At 47.6% G+C, this 24,528-nt stretch overlaps 1 protein-coding gene across 3 annotated transcripts; it reads left to right on the forward strand.

Moving 5' to 3' along the window:
- The first annotated feature begins 2,484 nt into the window (after positions 1-2,484).
- On the forward strand, positions 2,485-23,706 carry AGFG2 (ArfGAP with FG repeats 2). Of its 3 annotated transcripts, none has more exons than XM_033110705.1 (13): positions 2,485-2,566; positions 11,054-11,147; positions 11,943-12,058; positions 13,129-13,282; positions 13,860-14,025; positions 14,661-14,786; positions 15,455-15,487; positions 19,997-20,117; positions 20,303-20,385; positions 20,567-20,650; positions 21,632-21,760; positions 22,066-22,151; positions 22,505-23,698. In XM_033110705.1, exons 2-13 carry the CDS (start codon positions 11,094-11,096, stop codon positions 22,562-22,564), a joined length of 1,212 nt encoding a protein of 403 aa, XP_032966596.1. In that variant the 5' UTR covers positions 2,485-2,566; positions 11,054-11,093; the 3' UTR covers positions 22,565-23,698. The 3 variants fall into 3 exon arrangements, with proteins under 3 accessions (XP_032966596.1, XP_032966594.1, XP_032966595.1); XM_033110703.1 differs by lacking the exon at positions 2,485-2,566 and adding an exon at positions 2,590-2,947 and having other exon boundaries at positions 22,505-23,703; XM_033110704.1 differs by lacking the exons at positions 2,485-2,566; positions 15,455-15,487 and adding an exon at positions 2,590-2,947 and having other exon boundaries at positions 22,505-23,706.
- Positions 23,707-24,528: the final 822 nt, after the last annotated feature.

Raw genomic sequence — 24,528 nt, forward strand, 5'->3', positions numbered from 1 at the left:
GATAGTAAAAATAACCTTTGGTTAATGAGAAACCATACAAGGAATGGGCAGCACTTGGAAACCGTTAACTCTGAAACTTAGAAGGAACATTGAAAGTGATCTGAGATGCCATATCTGCATATCTGGATGTGACTTGATGTTGCCTCCTTTTAGGGATGTTAAAGTGCATTTGTGGCTGTGATAACTAGAAAGGTGGAATAAAGCACACACTGAAGTGTCCGGGCTTAGTTCTGGGCCGTCTTCTCTGTCTCCATGCTGTACCTAAGCAATCTCATCCAGTCCCATGGCTTTAAATAACTCCTCTGTACTGATGACTCCTAAACCTCCTGACCAACTCCTTGGAGGCCTCCCAAAGGTCTCAAATCAACATGTCCAAAGCAAAACTACTAATTTCTGGCTATCAGCATCCTCTAACCTGCTCTTGCTACAGACTACCCTTTTCCAATAAATGGCACCATAAGCCACCCAGTTGTTAAAAAATAAATCTAGAGCTGCCCTGTCCAATATGGTAGTCACTAACCATGTGTGGCTAAATTTTATTTAATTAAAATAAAAATTTCAGGTCCTCAGTTATAGTCTCGTTTCAAGTGCTCAATAGCCACATGTAGCTAGTAGCGACCACATTAGACAGTCAGATATGGAACATTTCCATCATCACAGAGAGTTCTATTGGATGGCGCTTCTCTAGAGAGGTTACCTTTGATTCCTCTTTCCCTCACCTCCCACATGTAATCCATTACAAGTCCTTTGGATTTTACCTCCAAACATTCCCTGAATCAATTAATTTCTCTCCAACCCACTCCTACCATTTCTATTTCACCTGGACTGCTAAACTCACTTCCTAATTGCCCTAATTCCAATCTCACCCACCTATAACCATTTCTCCTATAATGGATAGAATGATTTTTTTCAAAACTGTAAATCAGATCATGTCTTGCCCTTGCTACAATCCTTCCAAGGTTTCTGTGGCTGAGACTGGTTTTATCCTAACATCCTTTCTCTCCTTCTACCTCTGAAGTTTAGATGAGCACGTGGAGGCCCAAAATAAAGAAGACATTCTCCAGAGTCCCTCCTTACACTTACGTGTGGTCATGTGACTGAGTTCTGACCAATGAGGTTGTATGCAATTTCCTGGCTTGTCCTTAAGAAGAGCAGGCTCTTCCTGCTACTGTAACAGACACATGACTGACGCTATAATAGAATAGGTCATGAGGTAAACTTGGGAATGAAGGTAATGCATTATGGAGCAGCTTTACAGGTCCCTGACAAAATGGACCAACCCACCAGCCCTGGAATGCCTACCTAGACTTTTACATGAGAGAAATAAACTTCATCTTTTTTAAGCCCCAATTATTTTGGGTTTTCGTCATAGTGCGACCTAATTCTAACTAATACTGCTTTCCATCACACTTAGAAGAAAATCCAAACTGCTTACCAAAGTCCAGAAGGTTTTACATGATGCGGTCCCACTCCAGTATAATCCCTCCACTTTCCCCTCACTACGCTCCAGTCATTCTGGCTTTCTTTTTTTTTGCTGCTTAAACACACCAAGCTTCTTCATGTTTTAGGGCTTTTGCACATGCTTTTACCTCTTCCTGGCTTGCTTCTCCTCAGATCTCGTCATGGCTGACTCCATTTTGTTATTCAGGTCTCAACTTGCTTTAGACGTAGTTCCTCTGAACAGTTTAAAATACCCAACAAGTCACTCTCTTTTACAATACCTTATTTTAATTCTCTGCACAAAACTTATCACTAACTGATGATTTTTTAACTTGTCTATTGTCCGCGTCCCCTTGCTAGAATGTAAGCTTCATGAAGATGGGAGTTTTGATTGGTTGTCTAGAACAGTGCCTGAAACCTAGTAGACATTCCGTGTTTGTCAAATGAATGGTCAAATACTATTCCATGGATAGTGTGGTTATTAAAAGCAGTTCTAACGTCAGACAACCCAGATTAAAATCCTGGCTGGGCCACGTACCAGTTGTGTGACCTACTGCAAATTATATAACCTAAAACTCTCTGTAAAGTGAGATTTCCTATGGCATAGGGTAGGAGTAAGTAAAATAGCACTTCCTCTCCTTCTCCCTCCCTTGCTCTAAGAGCTCCTTCTCCCCCCCCCCCCCCCACTTCCCTCAGCCCCTCATATGGCCACCTCTCTTTTGCGCTGCTAGCCTCTCAGCAGTCTAGCTGAGACAAGGCTTTTGAAATTTGGCGGGAATAAACATCATCAGACGGGAGGACCAGAGCTGCGCACGCGTGAGACCCCTACTCTTTCTCGCGCACTGACTTTGCAGTCCCGACAGCCAATCACAGTTAGCGTCGGAGCCTAAATTCCGAGAATTCACCAATCGAATCTGGGAGGCGGGCCGCCGTGAAAGCGGTGGCGAGAGGGGGCGGGGATAAGGAGACAGCACGCACAGTTCTCGCAGACAGTTCTCTGCGGGCCAATGGGAGAGGCCTGAGGTCTGAAGGCAGTGAGGCGTGGCATTGGCGGCTCCGCAACTTGAGGCAGTCCAATGTCGGGCCAATCAGAGTGAGGAGACTAGCCAATCATTGTGCAGGATAGGTGAGACTCGGGGTGAGGAGTCTCGCGCGGACGCTGCGGGCTTCCGAGCTTCTGTCAGGGGAGCCGGGCGTGCGGAGGCGACTGAGGAGGCGGGAAGTGGATTGTGGTTAAGGGGCAATAGCTGACTTGCGGGGACGAGGTCCGAGACAGTGGGGCAGCCATGGTGATGGCGGCGAAAAAGGGCCCAGGGCCAGGTGGCGGGGTTGGCGGGGGAAAGGCGGAGGCGGAGGCGGCCTCGGAGGTGTGGTGTCGCCGGGTGAGGGAGCTGGGCGGCTGCAGCCAGGCCGGGAATCGCCACTGCTTCGAGTGCGCCCAGCGCGGGGTCACCTACGTGGATATCACCGTGGGCAGCTTCGTCTGCACCACCTGCTCTGGCCTGCTGTGAGTGGACCGGCGCGGGGGGAAGACCGGGAAGGAGTGGCGGCGAGTCGGCGTGGGGGACAGCGAGGATAAGGGGCGTAGGGACAGCCGAGGTAGGGGACGCGGAAAGGCCTGGAGGGACGCGCCAGGTGTGGCGAGAGGGTTGTCTAATGCAGAGGTGTCGTGGTCAAGGAAAGGGGGCAAGGGAGTCTAGACGCACGATTGGAGTCGCGTTTCATGGGAAGGAAGGACACCGGAGAGAAATGGAGAAACAGCCTAAGGGAAACGAGGAGAACCGAAAATGGGGAAAATTGAAGGGAACTGAGGGGAGAGGGTTAGAGATTTAAAAGGCCAGAGAATGGCATATACCTTGAAAGGGAATTTAATGTAGATGGGGGGCAAAAAGGAAAAAGGTAGGGCAAACTGGGCTCAAGATGAGGGAGTGCCTTCCTTCCTTCCTGCTTGTGCCCATCCTGGAGTGTGAGACGGAGAAACTAAGTTAAAATAGGTAAACTAACCCAGGTTGACAGCACAGAGATACAGGCAGGTAAGGAGCCATGTTCCAGTGTTCAGATGCAGATTCTAATCTTGCAGGGTTTTGAAATGCTACCCAGAAGTAGATATCTTACAAATCTAAGAGATGAGAACTGATGGGTTGCCTTGTTCTGAGAGCTTAACTTTTCCAAAGGTTTGGGGATCTGGATGAGCCATCCTTAAATATAATAATTTATATTTCTAAGCTCCTTGAGGCCAGGACTTGATCCCAGTAGTAGCATCTGGCAACTCTTTCTAGATTGGGGGTTGTTGTATAATGTGATATGCTACACTTGGCACTTGCACTCTATTTGGTCATGCCTGAGCTAATTTAGAACCACATTTCTAGCCCAGATTTCTGATTATATAGTAAATTTCTTTTTCCCCTTAGGGACTTTGGTTAGATGCATGATTAACATTTGATACCAAGCCTGTATCTCTATTTTTTTAATGTTTATCAAGGAATTTATTTTGACTTTTTAAGTATTGTTTTAATACATTGGTTGGTTGGTTTGGTCGTTGGCTTTGTTTTTAGCAAGGAGCACTTTCCTTGTTTCTTTTTATACCTTTAGGAGCCAAGGAGGGAGCAGTGTTGTTCTTGCCTGACAGAAGGGAGAACAGAAGCAAAGAGGTTCAGTAACTTATCTAAGGCCATATGGAGCTTGCTGTTGTCAGCATTTGTTGTTTGATATTAGTTATGATCATGGCAGACCAGAAATGAGGATCCAAGCCTTCCAAGATACAGTTTAGGATTGTTTTCCTATTCAGTTTTTACCTCTTTTGCCAATCTTCTATGTTCTGATCTACCTCACTTATGTGCTGTAGAAGGGACTTGATTTTGGTCTAAGTAAAAACCACTGTGGCTCATGGGACAATGATTTAAAAAGAACCCAAAAGGAATGAATGTGTCTGTCACAAGTTGAGATAGAGACTCAAATGAAGCAAAAGGATAGAGACTTGAGATTGGGATAAGTACTCTGAGAAGAGAAGGAGCAAAGTTTAGGAATATGAATAGCGCAAAGTGGAATGCGAAAGCAGATTTCTGAAAATCTCATTATGAAAAGGAAAATCTGATTAGAGAGTCTGGAGAAAAGTAAAGGGAAGCAGGAAGTTAAAGTTGTTATATCAGAGTCTAGGTCCTAGGAAGAAAATGTTAAGAAACAGTGTTAATTCATTCGGATCAGCTGTGACGGAATGAAAAACGCTGAATACATTGGAAGTGCTGACATCATTATCATTATTTTATCGATCTTGGTTTAAAGTATCCCATTGATAACATTTCCCTTCTATAATGAATCTCCTTTAGTCAGGACAGAAGGAGGGCCACAGGATCTGGGACACTTTAAAAATCTGGTTTCTTTTGCTGGAATAGTTAACTCCTTAAATGTCAGTACACAATTTGCAGAACTTTACCACTTTTCCTTGTGGTCATTATTGTTGATCCCATTAATGAAAAGTCAAACACCTGTGATCTGGAGAGACACTGGGTGGAAGTGTCTATGGCCTGAGATTAATTTAATAGAGAAGTACCCCCAAGAGGCCTGGCTTTGTCTAGGGTGTGTGTACCTCCAACTAGAGGCTTAGCTTTTTATGAACTTAAGTTCAGTGGGAACAAGTGGTAGGAATCTATCCCCCATTTTTTTTTTTACGTTTTTTAGTTTCAAAAGTTTCTAAAAAGGACATTTTGCTTAGTATTTTGGTAAAGCATTGTGAGACTCACTCAGAGTGGTTCTTGAGGTGGTCGACTGTAGGGAACACATTTTGGTGGTTGGGAAATGAGACGCTAGGCCAACCCTTTGTTAGCAGGAAGTGAGAGTAGAGTGAAGGATCAAGAAGAGTCTGGGCCAATAAATGAAACTGAACTGAAGGCACGTTGCGATTATAAAGAGAGAACTATCAAAAGAAACTCTACAAGAAAGCTGTAGTTTCCCTGACTGTCTGGGTTCTGGTGGTACTTCTCATTTGTTAATTGGAGTGCTAATTAGCACGGACTAGAGCAGGGTACATAAAGCTTTTAAAAGGGTCTTAACAAAGTATTACCTGTGTCCTTTGATGTCTTGTGGGAAGGGCTGGGAGTGGGCAGTGGGCCTTCGGCAGAATGTGTGCAGTGGGGCATGTTTATTGCAGCTGCAGAGTGAGGGAGCACACGCGGTCCAGCAAGTGAGGGAGAGGAGAGGCATGGCTCCACGGTGACACGTACAGTTAACATCTTAAATCCACATGGTTGATTGCCCATAGGTTAGGATTTTGTGGTACTGGGAAGTGAAAATTGTGGTAGGCCAACAATGTGCACATACATTCAGTCAGTCAACAAATATTTATTGAGTGTCTATCAAGCCCCAGATACTGTTTTAGGCACTGGAGATATGGTAGTGAACAAAACGGACAAAGTACCCATCTTCATGTAGCTTACGTCCTAGTGGAGGCCGTGGACTTCTATCATTAAATATATAATTGCAGGTAGCGATAAATGCTGTGAGGTAAAATAAAGCTCAGCATGGGCTAGAGAGTGGTAAGAACTCATTGAGGTATGATGATGAAAAGAGAAGAAATATTCTCTGTTAAAATGAAAAGGATATGGGGACGAGGGGGTCAGGAATTGAAGTACCAAAGTTAGCGCCATAGCCAGAGAAAGGAAACAGCAGGATTGGCGTTGTAATTTGAAAGCCAGTTTTCTGTTGAGTATGTTTCAAATATGTCTGTTTCTTAGGGGGATGAAGTATTCTGGAGGCGATGACAATAATTACCAGAGTTCCCAGCTGGCCACATTGGCTGAGGTGACTGTTCCAGCCAAAGTTAAATTTCCCAGATCTGAAGAAAAATTCAGATTTTAATATTGGGGGGTGGGTATGACTATGCCTTCATTTCTGCATATGTGAGCTCATTTTCGATCTCTCTTTTTTAATAAGAAATACTTCTCAGCTGTAGCAAAAACCCACAATGTTGGTGTGAAGGATTGAGAGAGAGGCTGTCAGTTTCTGCAGTTTCTAAATTTACATACATGCTGCCACAATTGTAGGTCCCAAATTTGACCTAGTTTTTACTCATTTGGTTTTCTTCCAATACCTAATTTCCTTAACCTGGATATAGATCCTTTTAATTCGCCTAATATATACATGGGCGTGTTTGTTTAGTTGTATTTCTGACTCTTCTACTAGAGGATGAATCTGCCATTTGAAGCTAGGTTGGGGTAAAAATTACCGCTAAAAAGGATTTATTTCCAAAGCAGTGCCTTGAATGTTCTTTCTTGTTCTGTTTGCTGGCATGCCTCATGAATAAACCACTTTTCCTGAAAAAGAAAATAGATGTTGAGGCCTGAGATCTCATTGACATCAGGGATGGGCACTACCTTGGACACCCAGGTTTTTCAGAAAGTATGTGATGTGCTTCCGCGACCTGGCTGTTTGGATCCATCCTTTAGTCTGTCTTCCTTCAGGTCTCAGTAGTGGATACTTGTCTCTTCTATTTCTGCACAATTTGACTCTGATGACGGGATTAAGTCAGGATTAAGGCCAACAGAGCTTTGAGCTGGGTGTCAAGAGATGTACCTGACAGACAGCTCTTTATTTGTGACAAGTTCCTAACCCTCCTTGTCCCTTAATTTCCCTGTCTGGCTCGCTAGTAGTGGCTCCTTACTGAAGCACTTTTATCTCCATGGAGGGAAAGGTGTAGTATGTTATTCAATAATTCAGTACTTTTCCATCTGTCTGGGCTGGAGAGAGAGACATGTGCCTTGCCCTTATTTTAGTCCCATCCCACCGTCCCCTCCTGCCTCACCTTTCATATTCACCTCTGCCCAGCAGAGTCTCACTAAATTCCAGACTTAAGCACTTTATCATATTGGGGAGGGGGGCCTTGGAGAACTTGAAAAGCCCCTAAAAACATAATAAATTACCAAAGTGATGAAAAGAAAGGGAAAAACAATGTTAAAGGATTGACCTTGAGCCTGAAGAGGAGGGCAGCTGGTAATATGATTCTACATAGAGGACAGCTGTTTATCATTGTCACTGAGGAACAACAACAGGAAATGGGTTGAAGCAGGGGAATTCAGATTAGGAAGAAGTTTCCTAAAATTAGTGAAATTGACCCTGGAGCAGGGTAATAGGGGAACCTTCCTATTAGGAACTATTAAGAATCTGTAAAAGGGACTCTTCTTGGTGATGTTTGAGTTCAAGATAAGAACTGAACTAGTTAACTAAACCCTGCTCAGACTCAAAAGTGCGGAATCCCAGGAGCAAAGAAACACAGTCTGGGTGTATGAATTTGAACACAAATATTCCGAGGTAAGGAATTCCCAACTTCAGATTTGGCACAAGTGAAAGAACTCGGGTGCTGGGTGGAACTGTTTTTTTCCATTGTTGACCTGGCAGAACCTTCTTATCTGAGCAGCTGAGCAGGTTTGAGGCTTTTATAAAGCAAGATATAAGCAAAATGTGGGCCACTCTGAGGGTGATGACCACAGAGGAACAACAGGCATGGCATTTGTAGAAATAGTCGGGTGCTTAATGGAGGGAAGAGAAAGTCTAAGGAAGAATTGGACAGACTTTAGGATCTCTGCAAGTTACTTGCCAAGAGTATTTCAAAGAGTAATTCAGAGTACTTCAAATGTCAGTTAGGTGCATTTCTATGAAAAAGAAACTGAAATGGAAAAAGACATCATGACTGGGCTGAAGGCTCGTGTCCTACTAATGTACTTGCTTTCATTTGGAAAAACTTGTACTATTCTGGGCAAATAAATTTCTCTCTATGTTTCCCCAGCACCTCCTGGTTCGAAATAACAGAGTGGATTTGCTGTGCTAACTGTAGGGCAGGACCTCCTTCTAGCTCTCACTTCTTCTGTTGGGGAGAACCTGAGAGTTAATTTGGGGAGACTAGGTGCAAGTTGGAGAGTTGGGTCTGTTTGGTTTCAGGCTAGTGACTCACCTCTGGCCCATCGAATGACCGTGGCATGCACACTACGAAAAGCAACACTCCTAGATCACTTGATGTCAGCTACTGGAGGGGAGGGGCTCTTGTTTCTAAATTGCTTTTCTCAGCCAGCAGTGGCCTCTCTCTGATTCAGAAACAAATTCTCTGACTCATAAGCCATGTAACTAGGCCCTCTTCCTGGGACGCAGAGTGTTGTGTTGCCATGTAGAGAATTCTCTCTGCCCCCAAACTGTGGCTCTGGTTATTGTACATAGGCAGTCTGTAGACATCAAGGTCAAAGCAATGCTTTCTGCACTGTGCTATGGAAATATCCTGTTCCATCAGATTCATTTGGCCCAAAGCACCTAAATCACTCATTTTCTTTGCCTTCCCTTCATCCTATCTTCCCCCCCCCACCCCAGACCCCAAAAACCCCCTTCAATTTAACCTCAGCCATAGAAAATTGTGTTGTAAATATGCCCTCTAGATTCCTGTGTGGGTCGTTCCCCCCCCCCCCCAAGAGGAAGCACACCTCCCTGTTTATACTTTGCTAATACTTCCTGGTTGTCCTTTCCGGAAATGTCAGTGACCTTTTTGTGATAGGCTTAAAATCTGTTTTTCTAGTGTAAACATGATACATTTTCCTTTTTCCATGGCCATTTCTCTTCCCCCGCTGCTGCATCCTGGTGCCACATTCTTCCTGATTGGCCTGTGTGCCTAAATGGCACCCTACTGCATTGAGAAGTACTGGCATCCAGGCTCCCTGGCTCCTTCTTAGAAGCCAGCAGCTGGTGATCAAGGACAGGATCCTGTACTTTTTGCATCCCCCAAAGTGCCTACCACAATCCCTTGTGTTTTGTCAAAGTGAGTATTTGTTAGTCGGGGGTGAGGAGGACCAGGATCGTCGGGACAGAGAGGTCTGCTCGGGAAGACCTCAGGAAGGTCTGGCATTCTGCGGGGTGAGGGTCTGGTTACGGTGAGAAAGGGGAAGGGAAGGAGTACAGGGAGAAGCAGGCTGTCTGGCCTTCAAAGCAAAACTAAACCAAGCCATTAGTAAGGGAGGCTTTAGGAGAGAAAACTGGAATCTCTCTGAAATGTGATCAGAAGACAGCCTTCAGATCAAGTTTCAGAGTTACTGTTTGACATATAGTAACAAAGCTTCACTTTTGGTTTCCCGGCGCCTGTCCTTCCTAGGGGCATCAGTCCTCTTTGATATTGCTTGGTTTTTAAAGGGGTATTTTGAGACCCTTTATTTAAAAGTCTAGCAGCAGAATTGCTGAAAACGCCCTCAGCTGTAGCCTGCAGTGTTCTACCCTTTGTTAGAATCCGTAATCAGTCATTTATCATACAAAAGGGCACGTGCCCTTTGCTGTTCACTCTGTACTGTGTCATCTGTGCCCCCGCCCTGCCGCCTTCACTTACACTAAACGGAACTGCCATGCCGCTTGCCCTTCCAGACTTGGCAGGGGAGCTTTTATGCTGTGTGTACACCTATAAGTGTGAATATGTGTTTTCCCCACCTTTTTCTTGGTATTTCCATGTGGTGAATTTTGTTATCGCTTCCTTCTCCTTTTGCTTTCCTGAGGGCATCAACAAGGACCCTATTCTAGAGTTACAGTACTTTTATTTTCATCTTGATTCACTCATTTTTTTTCAGGAGTGTAAAGGTCTGAAGAGGCCTCAGCAGTTGAGACTTTCCTGCATGTGCCAGTGGTCTTTCACTCCTGGTCCTAGGGTCTAGAGTATTTGTTTTGGTTCATCCCATTTTTTTTAATCTGATGAGGGCAAGAGGTCTAGACCCAAGGCAAAGTTAAGGTATAAGGAAAGGGTCTCCTATGAAACCCTGCCTGGCTTAGCCCCAAGTTTCCCCTGTTGGGAAGGCAGTTGAGCGGGGTAGCAAAAAAGCCTTCTTCTCTGCTGTAATCTCCACAGGGCTTCTGTGGGCAGAACTGGACTCCCAGGGAGTTAACAGAACACACGGAGCTGGTACAAAAGCATTGCTACAGGATGTGTGTTCTGACTCATTCCAATCTCGTATCTCATTGTTGAACCTCACTTCCTCCTTCACGGAAAGATCGAGAAATGAGAAAGTAAAGAATATTTCTTTTCCAGAGAGTTCTTCCATCCCTACCACCACGCCAACCTTCTGTGTAGACAAGAGGAGGGGCAGCCAGCCTAGGCCTCCTGTTTTTTGTCTCCAAATCTTACCTTTTTCAGTATTACCAAGAAGAGTCATGGGCCTTCGTTTTTGCCTTCCCTCACTCTCGAGGGATTTGTGTCTCATGGGCTCTGGGACCTTGCGGATGTGCTATAGGTGTAAAACAGTGATAAAACAGGAAATGGTAAGTGGTACATCTGAGTTCTCAGAAGTACCCCCTCAGCCTGGAGGCTGAACACTGAACTCTTGGGGTCTGAGTCGAGGGAGAGGAGGGGCAGTCTCCATCTTCCTCTCCAGAATGACTGGGGTCACAACATATCCCTGACTCTGTTGCCCCTGTCTCTTCTAGAAGCTTCCGAAACGTCCTTGCTTCCCTTCTTTCCTTGAATTGGGAAGTAGCTTCAGGCAGGGAGTTCAACCTGAGCTTAATTTATGTGCTGTTTTATTCTTTCTCCCTTCGCCTCCTCCCATAAACAGACCTGCAGTGCTAACTGCGTTATACTCCTCTCTCTCTTTCTCTCCCACAGGAGAGGCCTGAACCCCCCTCACAGAGTCAAGTCCATCTCCATGACAACTTTCACTGAGTCTGAAGTACTATTCCTGCAATCTCGTGGAAACGAGGTGAGCTGCCCGCTGGTGGACTGTTTACAGGCTGTAGATGCCTTAGCTGCTGGGGAACTTTGCCTCAAAATTAAAACCCTGCAGTGTCCTTTTCTGGTGGAATTTCTCTGTTTTAGTATGTAAGATATCTTATGTATATTTGTATATTTACAGAATCTTAGTTATACAAATTGTGGTTTGTCTGGGCCTCTTGTTGGAGGAATCAGGGAAAGGAGCAAAATCTCTGCAGGGGCGTTGCCCCTGGGCACTCGAAGGGGCAAATGGGTCGAGTTCCGCCTTGATGAGCATTTAGAGTTGACCAGGCTACCCCCTCTGAGTAAGATCTCCAGGAGCTGACTTGCGCCTTGGCAACCCAGGTTTATGTCCGTATCATTTCCTGGAAAGTGAGTTAAACCCCTTCCTCAGCCAAATCTGCTGGCAGGAGCATACCATTGTTGGTGTGAGCAGTACTTGGAGCTTACGGGCAATTGGCTTCCCTTTCTTACTGGAAGCCACAGCTCTGAAAATTGCCCCTGACCCCACCCAAATTTAGTTCCTCATAATTCTCATGGCCTTCTGTTTTCTAGGATGTGTCACCACGTGTAATTATAAATTTATTTTTGTTGCTCTAAAGCATGAGCTCCCCATTAGATGACAATGCTGTGAGGATGGGTCGTGTCTGTTTTGTAGACGTGCCCAGATCCTCAGACATGTCCGTGGTCGATAAATATTTATTGATGAATAAATTGGATGCGGTGTCATTCCCATTTCATCTTTCGACCCCAAGTCCTCTGTCACCTAATTCTATTCCTTTAGGTTTGCAGGAAGATTTGGCTGGGTCTTTTTGATGCTCGAACATCTTTAATACCCGACTCCAGGGATCCTCAGAAGGTGAAGGAGTTTCTCCAGGAAAAATATGAGAAGAAGAGATGGTAAGGAAGAAGAAAGAGATTTCTATGGAGACATGTGTCCAAGACATAGTACCTCTGACATTCCAGTTTCCAGAGTTGAATTGGGGCTTCTCTCAAAAGCTAGACTTGGGTAGAGTTTGTTCCACTCAGATGCAGTTAGGGCTAAATTCTGACTTCAAAATCATAAAACTAGATGAAAGGACAACTTGGTCTCAGTCACTAACTTGCCAATTTGATGTCCCCTCTTTTGGGGAGACAGTAGACTGATTGGAAGGGGGAGCTAGGCCTTGGGGTGTGGGTTAGTTTTTATAGCTCAGCCAATGTCACATATGGAGAGGGGTGGCTGGAAGCACATGTCCTATATAGTTTTATGCTTTTAGCTCATCATTTCATTCATGATGTTATATGTTTTCCTCTTCAGGAAAACAGCATCTCTGTTCTCCCTTGCCTTTTCTCTCCCCAGCTGTCACTTCTTATTATTTGATTTCTGGGGTATGTGCATGTTGAGGGGTACCTATAGGGTGGAGAAGAGAATGCAGACAGCAAGGAGATTGATGTGAATCAAGCAGCATTTTGGAGTCCCTACTGGGGATGTCCGGAAGATTCTTCCAGAATAGAGACCACACATACTATAGAGGGAGAGGAGCTGGCAGAAGAGATTGTGAGAACTTAGAAGCTGAGGTGGCAGGAACTTTTTCTATGGGACTGAGAAGGAAAAATCTGAAGAAACTCCCAGGAAATAAAAGGGGGGACCTTGAGTAGGAAGTTGGGAAACAGGATCATCCGTCAGCATTATTACAGGTGTTATTACTTAAAACCCAGATGGTATCAGAAAGAGGAGGGGATAATAGGCACAAGCCAGAGCAAACTGAACATTCTTCAGAAAAAAAGGAGCGTCTGACCGTAAAGGGAAGCTCAAGAGAGGCAGAACTTTGTTACGTTGCTAAATTCCCTTCAGTTCAAAAAAGAGAATTAGTAGGGAAAAATGAGAAAGGATTAACTGCTGTAACCCGTGTTTCCTCCAGCACCTAAGCTGAGCATGGTCCAAGGTTTTACGCCTCTTCTTCCAGCCTAACTATTCTTTCTTGCAGGTATGTCCCCCCCGACCAAGTCAAGGGGCCCGCTTATACCAAGGGCAGTGCCTCCGTCACTGTTCAGGGCTCCATGCCAGAAGGGAAGCCCCTGCGGACACTTCTGGGGGATCCTGTGCCATCTCTCTCAGCTGCTGCCTCCACCTCTAGCCAGGTAACTCTCAGATATGCCCTTCAAGATTATTTTGGGGTTTGGGAGACAGGAGTGTCAGTTTTCTAAATCAAATCTCCTGGACTTAGCAGACAACAGTTCAGGAGCTGTGAGTTGGTTCTCAGCCCTGCTGTTACCTAAGTCTTGCATCTATCACCTTGGACTCGTATCTTTTGGAAGAAAGAACCCAACAGGGTTTAGGGAAGTCGGAGTATGAACTCCAAACCTGACCATTCCTCCAAGGAAACACAGAAGGGGCCGGGACTCTGCTTCAAGTACCTGGGAAAGAGGAGGAGGTAACAGCTTCAGGGGGACCGTTGGGCAACACCCCTGTGTATGTCAGGGTTACCGTGACTGCTGTGCCCTAAGTGTGTGGTTTGGGAGCCGGTGTCCTGAGAAGACAGAGGTAGTAGGTATGAGACAGGCTAAGGCAGCTCCTGCCCGGGCATCCTCGCAGCTGAGGGCAGTTTCTCACTCTCTGTCTCTCCCCTGGCCTGTCTGGGGGCAGTCTGGGGAGCCCTGCAGGGGCTGGGGCATGTCTGGGATTCCAGGTGCTGCATGTAATGCCTTCTCCTCCAAGTCTGTCAGTCAGTCCCAGGCTCGGACATCCCAGCTCCGAAGCGCTCAGCCACCGCCCCCCTCCTCAGTCAAGAAAGCCAGCACTGACCTGCTGGCTGACATTGGCGGAGACCCCTTTGCTGCTCCCCAGGCGGTACCTGCCTTTGCTGCCTTCCCAGCCTTTGGGGGTAAGTGGGACGTGGAAGGAGAACCTTCCTATGACATATGTAGCGCAGTACAAGGAATTCGCTCCCTTTGGGTGACCCCTCGCTCTCTTCACATGAACGAATGTGACTGGAGGATTGGGGTCAGGTGGGTGTGGCATGGATTACGTTTGGGAGTTGGGGCCTCCTAGCACTTTCTTTTAGAACACTGGAAATAACCTTTTGATTACTTTCTCTATTAAAATGGGGGCAAGGGGATGATGTGTTCCATTTCCCCTGCCCCCTTCCTGAAGATCAGCATTAGCCAATAATAGAGTGTTGAATAAAGTGGTATCTAGTTTCCCTCTTTCCTTTTCAAGCCTTTTCCCACCCCCACCCAAAAAACAATTTTTCACATGATTCTGCCCAAACTAAGCCTTGACAAAAATATTAACGCCTTACGATGCAAGGTGGTGGGGAGTGAGCTTGGAGGCGTCTGAGATCCCCTAGCCCCCATATGTATCTGGCTCTCTGCTCCAGGCCCCGCTGTCTCCCTCTGAGGAGGACCCTGTGAGAAGGCAGATGTCCTATCCAGTGGCCTTGGCTTTTAGAATTAGTGTGTATTATATAGATTAATATACATGTTATATACATAACCTTTATATTCCTTGCACCTATAGGCCAAACACCATCCCACGGGGCCTTTGCCAACTTCGATGCCTTTGGCAGTAGCCCCAGCTCTTCTGCATTTGGAAGCATTCCTCTGACTGGCCAAGCCCCGTTCCAGGCCCAGCCCACACCCACAGGTAAACTCTGCCCCACCAGTTCCCTTTCTCTCTCCCAACTGCATCCAGTTGTCCACATCCATTCATCACCCTTCATCCACATCTGCACCAACCGACAGAACTATACCAAGGAGACAGAGAAGAAACTCCAGGAAAGGATGATAGGAATCTGATGAGATTCCTGTAAGGAAGAGGGGTTCTACTGTTCTATTTTTTCATGGAAGGAAAATGGCTAAAATTACCACAGGAGCTGTGGAGGTTGTGTACTGGAAGATTTCTGACTGTTAAGTATGGAGACCTGAGTCCTAGAAAAATTGAGAAAGGACATGATATTTTCTCTAGACTGAGTGCCCAGAGGGCAAGCGCTGGGTCAGAGTCTGAGGCGGTCTCCAGAAGCCCCCACCCATCCTTAGCCGAAGCCTGTACACTCCGTATTGTGCAGTCGATGTGTATGTCGTACAATAGAAAGCGAGTCTAAAGGCCGCCTTAAAGCATTCAGGCCCCTTCTAAGCCCCCAGGCCTCGAGTCTTCAGAGGCTTTGGACTGCCCCTCTTCCTTTGGACATCCTTGGATGCTGGAGGGCAGCTGGAACGTTGTAAAGACAGATGTGTGAGGACAGCCAGTGACGCACGCTCTCTCCTTCTCTCCCCCATCTGCGCACCCTCTCCCTTCCCCACCCTCCCTGCCAGCCAGTCGGATGCTAAGTGGAAGTTACAGCTTTGGTAAGTCACTCTGCCCGCCCCCCCAGCCGGCCCAGGCGGGAGGCTGCCTCGGGCCCTCTGACCCTAGGCTTTGGAGTTCCGGAGGGACATTTCAAATTTAGCCATTTTACAGTTGAGGCAGTTCAGCAGTTTCCCTAGTTGTGCAACGCACAGAGCGGCAGAGCTCAAGCCCGGGCCCAGACATTCTGACTGTCATGTTGCCCACAGTCTTCCCACTGTGCCATCATGAACTGGCTACTTGCTTTTGTTTTTATTTTATTTTAATTGTTTTGAATGGACATTTTATAAAAATAAAAATTAACAAAAGAAGTTCTCACATCATGAAATTCCTAAAGCAAGCACTGTTAGACACGATGACAATCTAATAAGCCAACAGAGAGGGAGACGAGTAGAGTAGACTCTCACAAGATTAATAGATAAAGGTGATAGACAAAAAAGGAAGGAAGGAAGTCGACCTTTTGAGTAAAACTTCAACAAGTTTGAACTAATAAATGTAAGTAGAACTCTGTAACCAAAAGACAGAATATATAGTGTTTTCAAACATGTAACCATTTTATAATTTGACCATATAGTGGGAAACAAAATCTCCATAAATTCTAACAAATAGAAATTGCACAGGTCACATTCTGTATGACAAAAGATGTCCCAAACAAAATTTAAAGGCATGAGACAGATAGAGAGAAGATACTTTCAACGTGGAAGACAGACAAAAAGCTAATAGCCATAATGTGTGTTTTTTAAAATGCCTATAAGTAAGAAAGAATAGATTAATGGGCAAAGGATACAAGCAGATAATACCCAGGGGGAAAAAAAATGAACGTGTCTTCAACCTGACTGATCAGGAAAAATACAAATTAAGGTAAAAATCATTTTGAACATTATATTCGTAAAAATTTTAAAGATTGATAGTGGCCAATATTGTGTGGGGAAATGGGCGCTTTTGTGCACTGATGGTAAGAATGTAAATTGGTGTAGGGATATTCTGTTTAGCAAGAGGGAAGTATCATGGGAATGGGAGCTCAAAAAGAAACAGCCTATAAGGTTGTTATAAATTGGTCTGTTCAGAAATACAGTCCTAGCACCATTGATTGTTTTAAAGACTTTAAAGGAGAGAAAGAAGGCATTGACCCTGGAGCCATCCCTGGCTGAACCTGGGATGAACCTTTTGTTCAGCATCTGACCATCTCAGAAAGCAGAGTCTGCAGCCATGTCCAGAGCCAGCCCACACTTATGAGGCTTTTGCCATGGCGGGGAGCATCCACGGATCATCTCCAGGAGGAAAGAAAGAGTCCACATTTTGCAGTTGAGGAAACTGGCTGAACTTGATCTGTGACCTGGCCGAAACTAAATGGCTGCTAAGTGACAGATTGCATTCACTTTCCCCCACGCCCTGCTCACAAGGTTGTTTGTGTGACATAAAGAACTACTGGGTATGAAGTAGGGAGATTTGGGGGAGAGGTGGGCGTCTCTTCTGACAAGCTTGGTTGTATTTTTATATTTCTGAGGAGGAGTTTGGAGAGGGGAGGTTTCTAAAACTGCAGTTTCCCCCCTGAAATTATTATAAGGCGTGTGTACAAATACAGCTTCCTGGAATGAGGCTCTGAACGTGTATAAGAAGAAAACTGAAGCACAGGTATTCCTGCGGCGTCCTCCTTTCTGAGAATGCGCCATCTGTGCAGGGTTCCCACCACACCTTAGCAAGGGCTGGCTCTGCCCTCTGGTGTCCACAGGAGACACACAGCACTGCCCTCAGGTGGGAGGACAACCTTCTCCAGCCTGGCCGAGCAGAGGACCTGGTCCTCACTGAGCGGAGCTCCCTGACATGAAGGCCCAGAGCAGGCCTGACGAGCCTGGCCTAAGTGAAGACAGGGAACTGTGTTCGCTGAGAAAATCTATGTACTCTGAGTCAGTCAGGTGAGGGAAGGGCCGGGGGCTGGAGAATCAGAAGCTGCATGCAACACCTCCCGGCTGACATCCCCGCCTTCCTCATGGCCAGTGGAGTGCAGAGGAGTGAGGACCAAGCATGCACCCTAGCATTATAGCTTCGCACTTGTTCCTCTCGGAAGTCCAGGGTTGGGGAGGGAGAGTGGCCAAGGAGAGCACTGTCCTTTAAGTGCTGACATGCTAGAAGCAGCCTGTCTTTAGAAGCTTGTAGCAGGCAGGCACTGGGCACCTGCCTTCCCTGCTGGAGTCTCAGCTCCTCCAAGGTAGAGCCTGGTCATGGTCAGTTATGCTTCAGTGCCCAGCACAGGGCAGATACCCTTTAAAAGGGGTTTTGGAGAAATACAGCCTAAGCCTTTAGAAAAGAAAGAACATGGAGATTCAAATTACAGTTCTGAGCGTTCCGGAAAAAGCCCAAAACTACTGACAAGAAACCAGGCTGGTTTGAAGGTTTGAAGTGGCCATAGAGCAACTCGGATTTGAGAACCAGCCTGGCTTTGCCACTTCTTTCCCATCCCTTCTTCCTCTGGTCTCTGAGAGGAAAAGTATCTTCCATCGTGAAGGACACGCCCTCACCTTTCCCCACTTTCTGCAGGGTTTTGTCACATCAGCTTTCTTATCTGAATTTTACCTCCACTTCCTCCATCTTTCTGGCACATTCCCTTTTTCTCACAAATACGCTTAAAGTCGCCCATCCTGCAAAATGTTTCCACAGCCTTACTCATGCTCGTCTCTTGTCTCAACTTCTTCCCACAGCCATACCTCTGGGAAGAGGAGTCGATGGCCTTTGCTTACTCATTTTTTGTTATCCTATTTTATCATTTTTTTTACACATTTTATGGCATAATATACATACTGTTCAGCACCTTGATATTTTTTTTGTATTTAATGGTACTGTTAGATCTTTTTTATCAGTACATTAAGAGCTTTCTCATTTTTTATAGCTGCACAATAGTCCAACATATGTTTATATCATAATTTATTTAATCGATCCCATTGATGAACATTTAGGATGAGTCAGTCTTTTGCTGTTAAACAGTGTTACAGTTAATAACCCTGTATGTTTTGCACTTGGAAGTTAGAGCTGTAAGAAAATTCCTGGCAGTGGAATTGGTCTTGTCCCGGGGACACAGTTGATACAGAAATAAATAAAAATATATCACTACAAATAAGTCAAGTGCTATGAAGGAAAAGAACAAGGTGCTATGAGAGGAAAACCAGGACTGAATTCTCATTACTAGTGGAAAGGCTTATCTGAAGACACGGTTCTGTTAAGCCTGACGGGTGAGTAGGAGTTAAGCCAAGACTGCGGTTGGGGCCTCTTGTTCAAGGCAGAGGCAGAGGATGTGGAAAGGCTGGAGCTGAGGGTCCAGGGGAGGGTCTTGTTCCCTTGTGTTCATGACCCGAGCCAGCCATCCTGTTCCCTTCGAGACCTTGTCTTGCTTCTCTGACCCTGGAAATCATTTCTTAAATCATAGATTATGATAGCACCTCACATTTGTGTTACGCTGTACAGATTTCAAAACACTTACCTCTGAGGGTCTTTACAGCCACCCTATGAGAGAGCGAGTTAAAAATGGCTTAGGAGAGAAGTGGTTTGCTCAAGTCACAGCAGTAGCCAGTGGTAGAGCCACAAGTAGAATCCAGGTTTTCTCACTCTACCTACTCAAATATTCATTCATTCTTGAGCACGGTCATGTGACAGACACTATGCAAAGTGGGTTTCCCTTCAGTAAGACTCTTCCAGCCTCATAAAAATAAACGCTTTTCCCATTTGTAGCTTTGTTTTACCCTCAGAACAGCCCAGAATGGTAAACACAGATAAAGAGGCTTTCATAAAATGACAGGGCCTCAGGCCTTTTCTTGTGACACAAGATCGCTCAGGATTTCCAGGACTCCTGCTCTTTTGTAAAACTCCCTCTTACTCTCCATGCTTTTTCTTTTTAGATGTGAAGACCAGGGTGGGCAGGAGAACCCTGCCGACGGCCCTGCCCAGTGAGCAGTGTGCCCAAGCCCTGATCTAAGCTCATAACATCAGGATGCCCCCCGCCCCCCAGGAGGAGGCAGTTCCCGTGGGAGAGGGAAGGGTGCTGTCCTCGCCTCCACATTCCATGAGAATCTCCCAAGTGCTCTTGGACCTTTCTGCCCTTCACAGCTCCTCCCCGACCCTCTCTACCTGCCCCTTTAGGTGATTTATCTATAAATGGAAATGCTGCTTTGAAGAAATGACAGACTTTTCCATCTCTTGAGGGAAAAGGGAAGTGTAAGTCAGACTAGAGCAGGAGGGACGATGACCTGACATGAGGAAGAACTGCTTTTCTCTCAGTGGTGATGGCTTTGAGCGCTAGGGAGACAAAAAAGCTGAGTATCACGTTGCCTGGAATTCTTGGCGGGAAACAAGCCCTCCAGAACTGGGTGACCCACGGGAAGAGTGGACTGGCTCAGAAACCCCAGCTGGTGGCTCTCACACCACCACTCCACTCTTCCACTGCACCCCTCTGTCTCTTCCTGCCCCTTCCGTCTTGTCTCAGCCTAGCACGCCCTGTTTTATTTCCTATGACTGCCCAGGGAGCAGCCAGGTGACGCCATTTGGTGCCTCTCCTCTTACACCGGCCAGTCAGCCAAGCAGCCTCGCAGACATGGGTGGCCTGCTGGGACCTGGGGCGTCAGCTGGAGTTATCCCTAGCAGGTAGGCCCAGACTTGGGGGTTTGCCTTAGGCCAGGAGAGCTGGCCGAGAAACCTGGCCTTGCTTTTCCCAGCATACCCAGCTCCTCATGTCTGGCAGGACTGGCTTTGCATCTCCCAGCCCCTTGCCCCGCTTATCTCCTTGCTCCTGGAAGATGTGCATGCCAACTTCTCCCCCCATATTGCAGCGTCTTTGGGATGACCAGCCAGATCCCCACACTCCAGTCAGCCACACCTGGTGGAGGTGGCAGCACAGGGCTTGCCTTTGGAGGTGAGTCTTGACTGTGGAGCCCAGGGAGGGGCTCCAAGGCCAAAAGGAAATCGAGGACACTGGGCAGGGAGGGGAGTGGAGGGAAGATTTGGAGGAATGCTCAGTTATCACAATATTAAGCAGATGAGGAAACAAATAACCATCTCTCTTTCTCACGTCTACCCCATTCCACCCTGAGCAGCCTTCACCAACCCTTTCACAGCACCTGCTGCTCACCCCCAGCTGCCTTCCACCAACCCATTCCAGCCCAATGGTTTGGCCACAGGTAAGCCTCCCAGACTGTCCGGTGGCCCTTTCTCTGCAGGGCGCAAATTCCCCAGCACCTCTCGCCTTACACCCCTCTTCTCACACTGTCCGAAGGAGCGGCAGGCGGCCTCAGCTGGCACTTGTGTTCCTCCCAAACAAGTCCCCCTGGCCCCCTTCACCAGCCGAGAGAGGACCGATTTTAATTTCCAGGCCACCTAGTGGGCAAAAAAGTAAAAGCAACCAAGTCACAGACTCAGAACTTCAGAATTAGAAAAAACAGAATGCTACTTAACCCGCAGCAATTCTGAAGCTTGTTTTAGTGTTGACCGATAGTGGCCATGAGTCTCCTTCCCCAACCCTCAGTGTCCTTTAGGAGCCCAGCCTCTCTCCTTTCTGTATCCCAAGGTGAGCCCCTGAAATCATGACCTTATTCCCTGCCCTCATCAGGCAGAGTCCTGTGGTCTCCTCTCACCCTGCTCCTCAACCTCTGCTTTTCTCTCTTCAAACTCATGCTCCCCCTTTGTTTTGTTCTCAAAAACCTTGAGGCCATGATGAGAGAAGAATAATAGCTACCAGAGGTACCCATGTGGCAGGCCCAGTGTGGAGTGCTTTACATGCGTTATTTAATTTTCACAGCAGGCCTTAGGAGGTAGGCACTGCCCCATTTTAGAGATGAGAGAACTGAGGCACAGAAAGGGCTAACAATTAGCTTTAGTTTATGCAGTTGAATAGGTAGCCAAAAGCTGCCCCCAATTCCGTGCCATGCCCACGCTCATAACCACTGTGCTCTCCTTGCCAGAAGTCATGCGAGCAAAAAGGGGGCAGGTTTGGTGAATTGCATGGAAGCTGAAGAGTTCCATGGCTCCTGCAGGGTATTTCCACTGGGTACCTCTGGTTAGGGAAACAATCCCATTTCCCAATCTCGGAGGGATTTCGGAAGAACTGTTCTCCAGCCACCCTTCCAGAACTTCACCTGAGCCTCATGTCCCTCACTCTACAGGGCCCAGCTTTGGGATGAGCAGTGCTGGGCCTGGCTTCCCCCAGCCAGTGCCTCCCACTGGGGCCTTTGCCAGCACCTTCCCGCCACCGCTGTTCTCCTCACAGCCCTCGATAACCCAGCAGCAGAACGGTAAGGGATTCAGACCATGCCTTCCTCCCCACCCTGAGGGACTGTGTGTGCACACCCACCGGAATATTAGGGAGGCAGGCAGACGGGAGCTATTCATCTCGGACCACTGGGGAGGAGTCGGGAGCATCAGACCTGCCTGCGTCCTGTGACTGCTCCATACCTCTATTCGTGTCTCTCGGAAGGGCCCCTGTCACTGCCCACCTGGGATGTGGCTGTGCCTGCCCTGCAGGGAGGCGGTCGGAGTCGGTCAGCACCAGCATGAGGGCAGGGCTCCCATCTGCTGAGTTTCTGCTCTTGCTCCCCAGGCTCTTCCTTCAGCGACTTAGGATCAGCCAAGCTGGGACAGAGGCCACTGAGCCAGCCAGCGGGCATCTCCACCAACCCCTTCATGGTGAGTGCCCAGGCGCAGCATGGTGTGGGGCGTGGCCTCTCCCTCCGGGGCCCAGGGACAGAATCCTTGCAGGAGAAGAGGGTGAGGGGGGCTGGAACTCAGGCCCCTTCCTCATGAAATTCTGCCTCGTCCAAGCCAGGGATTAGTGGGGTGGTTAGTTGATGGCGTCCATCCTTCTGGCCCTGTCATCTCCCACACCCCTGGCCCCCTCCATTCGCTTCTTAGCTCCCCGTGTTCCCACTCCCCTCAGCACAGTAATACAGAGGGAGGAAGGAATCCTGAACTGCATTTCTTCTGTGGCCTCCAGATTTTCTCCCCTCATCTAACAATTTGTGGTGGTTGTTTCTTTCCAGACTGGATCCTCATCAAGCCCATTTGCCTCCAAACCTCCGACCACCAACCCATTCTTGTAGCACTGTGTCCTGGGGGCCCTCTTCCCTGCTCTCTGGGGCCCCTCTACTGCCTGGAGTTCTGGTGACCACAAGCCTGTAGCATTTCTGTGGGTCTGAGACCAGAACGGGCCTTGTTTTGCAGGGTAGGGGTTTTGGAGATGCGGAGGTGCTAATGCTTTGCTTGGGGCTTGCAGATGAAAGGGCAGGAGGCGCAGAAGGAGAGAAGGCAGAGCCTGGCCTGAGGAGCGATGGTGTTTTATTTCTGCAGTTATTCATTATGAGGACAGTGATCCTCCTCCTGTCCTGCCTTCAGCATATGCAGCTCTCCTTTCATTCCCAGCCCCGCGGGTGGAGGAGGCTGTAGGCACAGACTGGCCACGTTCCCCTGTGGGAACCACTCTTTCCCCATGCCCAGCTTTTAAACGCTGTTTCTCCCAGACAGAAGCTCAGTGGGAAGAGCCGGCTAAAGGTGGGCACGAGGCCCAGTGTTGGCGTGAGACAGTCATCAGACAGGCTGAGAAAGCCCTGGGGGGCCAGAGCGCCCTTTCTCCATGTTTTTGCTTCCCCAGCTCCCACCCTCATCCTGGGCACTCAGGATGACTAGTTTTACCTACATACTTAGACATGCCCAACTCCTGTCAAGCACTTTAGTTAGCTGTGGTGTCATGTTTGGATACCAGTGTTTTATATTTATACATAGAGAGAATTTTCTAATATAGCCTATTATATATATATATGTGTATGTATACACACACACATAGAGATATACGCACACACATACACACACACACACACTCAGCCATTCTCCCTCTCCCAGACAGCTCTTTTACATGGGGAATGGGCTGAATCCCCATCCGTGCCTCGACCAGCAAAGCCGGAGCTCCAGGGGGTGGGGGGAGGGCAGCTACATGTCCTGACCACCCCAGAGCCGGGGCTTTTCCAGGGAAAGGCTTTGTGCAATTGACTATTTTTGTTGCTTTTTTCCACATGCCTCCCTGGCCCCCAAATCTCTGCACCAAAGCTGCTGCAGGCAATGTTGGAAAAAGAACTGTATTTGAAAGAAAAAGAAAATGGCTCTCGTGGTCTTGCTTTGGGCCAGCTTGAGGGACCTTGTGTCAGTCAACGTGACTGCCTGGGGGACAGGACCAACGCCAGAGCTCTTGGTCCCAGAGCCAGCCCCTGTCTGAATTGGAGTCCCGTGTTAGTGGGGGGGTGGGACACGGCAGGACAGGGGCTGCCTCTGCCAGGACGGAGTCGGTGATGGTGGTAAGGGGGTGATTCCTCCTGGGGGTGGGCAAAAGAGGAGGCACCAGCTGGAAGGTGGGGGTAGACCGCTCTTACACTGTTTCCACCTGAGGATGTTGTGTCAACAGCCTTGGTGTCTGGGCTGTTTGTGTGGTGACAAGACCGCTGGCTTGGGTTAAACACCTCACCTGGCTGAGGAGAGGCCCAGGACTCAGCCTTGGTGTCAGAGGAGGTTCCTCCCTTTTCCATGTTGCCCAGGAATTCCTGGCCCTTTAGCTGCTCATTCTTGGGGTTTCTGTGGGTCTTTCCACCCAATGACCTTTAACAGCGTAACAGCAAGGAGAGGCGGGGATTGAGTTATCACTTTATTTGAGGATTTTTCTGGAAATACATCCAGCTGCTGCTATTTGCCCAGCCAGGCATGGGCTCCCCACATTTCCACCCATCCTGTCTTGTGTCTGTGTTCCCATTCTCCAAGCCTCCACCCTCCTTCCATCTCCTGGTGGGATCTCCCAGGGTAAACCAACATCCCTTTTTCCCCTGGATTTATTATGTTCTGTCTATTCCCTTTTCCCAGTATTTCTCTCTGCCATCCTTGATTATCTCTGGCCTTCTCCCTGTCTGGCCTTCTCTCCGCTTAGAGCCGGGGAAGGTGGCATGGAGCTGATATCTGTTGTGGTATAGTAGGGGGAGGAGCCTTTTCTTATTCCCCCACCCCTACCCCCTGCTCCCCCCACTCC

Source organism: Rhinolophus ferrumequinum, chromosome 7 (assembly GCF_004115265.2).
Source record: "Rhinolophus ferrumequinum isolate MPI-CBG mRhiFer1 chromosome 7, mRhiFer1_v1.p, whole genome shotgun sequence".
In the NCBI taxonomy this organism is placed as follows: Eukaryota; Metazoa; Chordata; class Mammalia; order Chiroptera; family Rhinolophidae; genus Rhinolophus; species Rhinolophus ferrumequinum.